Here is a 5,962-nt window from a genome sequence, read left to right on the forward strand (position 1 = left end):
GTTAAGACCGGCCAATAGCAAGGGATTCTGGGAGCTTCCAGTTCAGGTCACGTGGCTTCCTCTGGGATTTTGTTGGACTCCGCTATCTGGAACCACGAAGTGTTTCAGCAAACGAGTATTTTAATTGAGACCTTGCTTTATTTTAGCTGATTCAAAGATTGGCAACATGTGATTTTCCAATGATCTTCCGAATCATTCCCCACCATAGAATTACTATTCCTTTTGATAGTCGGACTTCATCAAGGGGGGGGAGTGTTGTCATATGTTATCCATCTTTAAAAAGCATGGTTTATTTTTTTAAAAAAGTACAAGGAGACAATCAAAATTTCTCTTCCTTCCTCCTGTTTGTCTCCAAGGAGACAGTCTCCTATTTTTCCCACAACACTATGAAGTGAGTTGAGCTGAGATTTAGATGGCTTCTTCGTGTTAATCTGCCCATTAAATAACTTTCGGGGAAGAAAAAAAACTTGGAGCAATTAACTCTGTAAGGAAATGCGACAGCTGTCCAAAAGAGAAGTGAAGAATGCCAATATTATTGCAGCTGTCCTGCCGAGTAGAACAAAAACAATATTTTAGCCTCAAGAGATTTTGCACGTACTATAAAACTGTTATGCATTATTTTTTAATATTTATATTGGAAATCTAGGTTTGTTTTAAACCCACATATAAGCATATGGAAAGATAGGTAGGTGTAGTCAGTCAGCGTGCACCAATTCTGACATGGAATCTTCGTTCTAATACGTAAACTGGTTAAACCAAGAGCTTTAAGTGATTATTGAAAATCAAAGTTTTTGAAAACTCAGTACTGTATGTTAGTTGACAACCTTTTCCAAGACAGATCTCCAATACAGCTCAATATAAAGTGCATGTTATCAAAAACAAGCCATGGAATCGATATGCATTCAGATGCACAAGTGTTTTAAGAGCATGAATAACTTTCACACAGCCCCTTGGCATCTTCGCTACCCCAGTCAGTACGTTATAGTTTTATCAAAATCAGACTAAAGGGATCCCACAGAAAAAAACAGAAAATTTCCCTTTCCTACGCTACAAAACTACCTAGCCCGTAACGCTGAGATTTCCCGACAACTGTTGTCTTTGCTGTAGCTTTCACGCGCATTGACTGCAACACCCAAAACTGCAGTAAAAAGCAAACTCTTAATCAAACCTTGAGGAGGGCTCCTCATTTTTCGTTCCTCTATGTCTCTCTACGCGCCTGCGCAAGAGGCCGCCAACGAGCTTGTCCTTTCAATGCAGCGCGGCGGTTCTTTCTGCTGCCCTTGCTTAATTGCGCGGAGGCGATGGCGGCTTCGCGGGTACCTGGCGGGGGGAACAGGACGAAAGCCTTGGAGTTGTTGCGCAGCCTGCCTAGGGTCAGCCTCGCCAACTTACGACCTAACCCTGATGCTGGGCAAAAGGTGAGTTGAATGCTTGCTGTGCTTCTCTCGCTCTCCGCTGGGCTGCTGCTGCTCCAATGTAGGCCGCTTTTGCCTTCTTCTCGCGGAAATTAAAGGAAGCTAGGCGTCCCTTGCCACATGAATCCCTGAGGATTCCCTTCCCTTCTCCCCTTCCGCTTAGCCCTTTCTGTAGTTTTTACATCTGCTCCGCATTCACTTGCCCTATATTAATGTCCTATATAGTAAGAAGGTTTTTCTTTAACTTGAATGTTTTCTCTAATCCTTTAAAAAAATATGCCGATTTGTTCCATTGCCAAGCAATGTAATATATATATATATATATAAACTTGTTTCAGTATCCAAACTGCTAGGGGAATGAGATATTTTAAAATGGTTTTTGTGCATTCATACTGGAATAGAGAATTGTAAAGAATGGGATAGCCTATGAAGACAAAATGATAAAAGAGGAGGCTGGAACTGAATTAAATTTGAATATGAAACTCATGTAAACATATTGCTCTTTTTAAGAAAAAACAACCAGGTCGCGGAAGATATAATCCTTCAAAGAGAACTGGCGGGCAAGCAAAATCTGGGTCACTCCCTCGATTAGGCTTTGAAGGTGGCCAAACACCATTTTATCTGGTTATTCCAAAATATGGCTACAATGAAGGACACCAGTAAGTTTATTCCATTATTATTATATGTACAAAAATGTGAAATAACATCTGCTGGTTCTTTAGCTGGTGTTTGCTTTCAAGTACATTGAATTGTCCTATAGGAGTAGTATTTCTGTGAATCCAGGGTGGCCTTATGTAATTGACAGAAGGAAATGTTGTCAAAGTACATATTTTCTAAATGGCATCCAATAATGATAATAATTTATTATCATCTTAGGCATAAAAGCTGGCTAGGTGATTTTGGACCAGTCATTGTCTCTCAACCCAACCCACTAACAGAGTTGTTATGGGAAAATAGGGGGTAGAAGTATTATTAGGTATGTTTGCTGCCTTGAATTATATCTATCGATCTATGTATTTATATAACAGGTAGGATAACATTTTTATCATAATCATAATCAGCTTTTTTCTTTAGTCTTTTAAGACATGAAATTAATCTATTCTTTTCCACTACAATTGGAATCCTTCCTCAGATCTCATTACAAATGATTTCTGAAACATCTGATAGTTGATTTCCACAATGAAAAACATAAATGAATCTTCTGAGTATTTTAATGTACGTTCATCTAAATTGTAGTGATTGGCTTAACATTTTAAATAGTGTCTCTATAATCACAAATGATAGAATTGTCCTGTAATTGTAATTACAATTGTAATTGTCCTGTAATTTTCATAATTTCATACCTAATAATACAGAAGACAGAATTAAACACATTTTAATTGCATTATTCAGATGTTATAACTGATATTATACTTGCTTTCCTTTATCTTGATATTTGCAATTTATAGCTAGGCTGCTAAAGAGAATTGTTTAAAAAAAGATTTTGTAAGAGAAATGTGTATGTGTACCTTTTTATTTCTGAATTGTTAATTGGCATGGGATCTGGCAGTGCACAATATTAAGCTGGTCTTTGTTTTGCAAAACATGTTTCCCACATAAAGACACATAGTCTTGAGTGAATCTATATGATTGCAGAAGAATATTTCATCTTTCGTTGAGGGTTGTTGTCCAAGAACAATGTGTTGATGTATTATACTATCAATATTTTTAAATTACTTGGATTTACTTTCTGAATGTTTATTTTCTTTTCATTTCACAGTCTCAGACGTCAATATCCACCCATCAGTCTCAAAAAGCTGCAATACCTTATTGACTTAGGCAGAATTGATCCCATGCAACCAATAGATCTTACCCAGCTGACAAATGCCAGAGGTGTAACATTACAGCCATTCAAAAGACATTATGGTATCCATCTTGTGGAGGAGGCAAGTGTATAACGTCTTTTTTTAAATAATTTAATTTTGAAAGTATACATTCTCCCTCCTTTGTCCCATATTAACAAATACATAATTTTAAACACTGCTAAAAGAAATATTGAAGTGTGGTAAAATGTGCTGCACTAATGTATTTATTGAACAATTTTGATAATATTCTCAAACCATTGATTTTTTTGTTTTTTGTTAATAATGATAAATGAAGTATTTTGTTTAGGAGCTTTATGCATCTGAATAGTTTTTAAAAGAATATTTAATAACATTTTAGAAACATATGCCCCCACAAAATGGCATATAATCAATCAGAAAGATAAGAAATTTTAAAAATGACCATATCCTTAAACTGATGGTACTACAATGTCAGTCTAAAGGCTATATTTGTCGGAACTCTGTTACTGTTAGGAAATACCTGTGAATTTATAATTTATAGGAATTATATGGATAGGAGACCAGGAAGGCAGAAAATGAAATACAATCATCCCAAAGGATGATCTGAGAATAAATAATCAAAAGAAAGTTAAGATTTCTCTTCTTGTGAGATGCCACTGTACAAGCATGAGAATATGACAAAGTACAGGTAGTCCTCACTTGACAATCACTCGTTCAGTGACTGAACTTAAAATGGCACTAAATGAGTGATATTTAAAAACTGTCCTTGAAGTTCCAGTTGTTATAGTAACCCTGTGGTTGCATGATTGCTCGACAGCCAGGCTTTATTTCCCACCATTTTCTTTTTTTTATCACAGTACGACTGAATGAGTGCTCCAGATGGCTTGTTTTCAAACTTAACCTGGTCTCAGTTATAATGCAGACCGCTATAATTTGTACCAAGTTCAATTTCCTGGCTGTCTTCAAAGACAGGATAGTATGAAATAAACTCCAATAATCCTGGAATAACAGGATTGATAACTTGTATTTTAGAATGGGCAGATGGGTGAAGGTTGTTTTAAAGTAATGTTGCGTAATCTAACTTCAGTTTATGTAAACTTACAGGGTGCTGATACTTTTGCAGCAAAAATAAACATTGAAGTACAGTGGGTATCTGAACTAGCCATAGCTGCTGTTGAAAAAAATGGTGGTGTAATTACTACAGCTTTTTATGATCCAAGGAGTTTGGGTAAGAATTTTCAATACATCTTCATGTCTTTGATCTTGCCAAATATTGTTTAAATACATCAATCTGTCATTGTTTAAAAATAAAAGCTTTACAAAATTTAAAAAAAAAATTATCTGTGACACTTTTCACCAGATTTAATCTAAATGTTAGTTTTCTAGTCTTTGCCCTACAGGTATCATTAGGGAAGAACAATGTGGTCGGGTTTATTTTAACAATACAATATACAAAATGGAAGCAAATGTATTTTTTATTTTGTGTTAATGCAATTATTCCAGAAGTTGGATTGTTAATGTGAAAATAATATTTTATCTCTCTATTCCATGTTTTACACATAGAGGTTCTTTGCAAACCAGTGCCATTTTTTCAGAGAGGCAAACCTATTCCAAGGCGAATGCTTCCACCTGAGGATCTTGTCCGTTACTATACAGATCCTGCAAACCGAGGCTACTTGGCCGATCCTTCAAAAATTGCTGAAGCAAGGATGGAACTTTCTAAAAAATATGGTTATATCTTACCAGATATTACCAAAGATGAACTCTTCGAAATGTTGAGTTCTCAGAAGGACCCTAGGCAGATTTTCTTTGGACTTGCTCCTGGTTGGATAGTAAATATGTCAGAAAAGAAGATTTTGAAACCAACAGATGAGAGGTTGCTAAAATATTACAGCTCCTGAATATTGAAATTGGATATATCAGTTAGTGTTTATATGTAATATATAGTATTGTTTTCTCTAAAAATGAATCAGTTGTAATAATACTAAAATAAAATATGAACATTTTTCTGCATTAGAGTTTATTTTCCTTATGTCAGATGCAATTTTTAGTATGATTAATTCTCAGTGTACAGACTTATTCTGTCCCATACTTTTAAATCACTTATTGCAGATTTCTGAGTCTTTTTCCTGCATTGTTTTCTTCTAGCGGTTCAGTAAATATGCTTTTCATACCCTTTTAGCTTGGAGATCCAGAGGAGTGGCAAAGCTTATGTAATAGTTATGCTGCTTTCTTGTTCGTTCTATGTAGTTTTATACCTCAGCTGCTGAATGTGTATGTTCTTTTTTATAGTTATGTCTTCTGATGATTTGTTTTACTCTTAGCCTTCCAGAGTCAATTTGAGATAGGTGGATATATAAATTGAATGACTGCCTGAATAAATATATGATCAGATAATGACATCTTAAAGTACTGCAATTATTTTAATATATATCTGGCATAATTTTAAAAGATTGTAATTATACACAGATATTCTATGCAAATATATGACTATTAGAGATTAAAACAGTGGAGTATCAGGTATTGGCATTCAATCGAGTTATGGATCCCTACTTTTTGTTCATTTCATATGTTTAAATGAGTAATGTCGGATGGCAATATTGGCTAGTGAAGAGTCTGATGTATAGATTTTATTACTTCCATTCCATATTGTATATGTTTCTTTTACTTTAGCTAAAAATGAAAACCAGTAACTAGAGCATAGTTAATATATTTCTTTTTATA

The 5,962-nt window shown here is 34.9% G+C and overlaps 1 protein-coding gene across 1 annotated transcript; it reads left to right on the forward strand.

The window, feature by feature from the left end:
• Positions 1-1,215: 1,215 nt before the first annotated feature.
• Positions 1,216-5,759, forward strand: MRPL15 (mitochondrial ribosomal protein L15). The gene is made up of 5 exons (XM_039351381.1): positions 1,216-1,418; positions 1,926-2,074; positions 3,175-3,340; positions 4,343-4,466; positions 4,802-5,759. Exons 1-5 carry the CDS (start codon positions 1,302-1,304, stop codon positions 5,137-5,139), a joined length of 894 nt encoding a protein of 297 aa, XP_039207315.1. The 5' UTR covers positions 1,216-1,301; the 3' UTR covers positions 5,140-5,759.
• Positions 5,760-5,962: the final 203 nt, after the last annotated feature.

The sequence above is a fragment of the Crotalus tigris genome, unplaced genomic scaffold (assembly GCF_016545835.1).
Source record: "Crotalus tigris isolate CLP2741 ecotype Arizona unplaced genomic scaffold, ASM1654583v1 scf7180000018371.15429387391:27106975, whole genome shotgun sequence".
In the NCBI taxonomy this organism is placed as follows: Eukaryota; Metazoa; Chordata; class Lepidosauria; order Squamata; family Viperidae; genus Crotalus; species Crotalus tigris.

Excerpts from the sequence above, each read along its gene's own strand:
- MRPL15 (XM_039351381.1), top strand. The coding sequence starts at position 1,302 with ATGGCGGCTTCGCGGGTACCTGGCGGGGGGAACAGGACGAAAGCCTTG. Across the intron at positions 3,341-4,342 it reads GTATCCATCTTGTGGAGGAG|GGTGCTGATACTTTTGCAGC; the intron begins GCAAGTGTATAA and ends GTAAACTTACAG. Across the intron at positions 4,467-4,801 it reads TTATGATCCAAGGAGTTTGG|AGGTTCTTTGCAAACCAGTG; the intron begins GTAAGAATTTTC and ends TTTTACACATAG.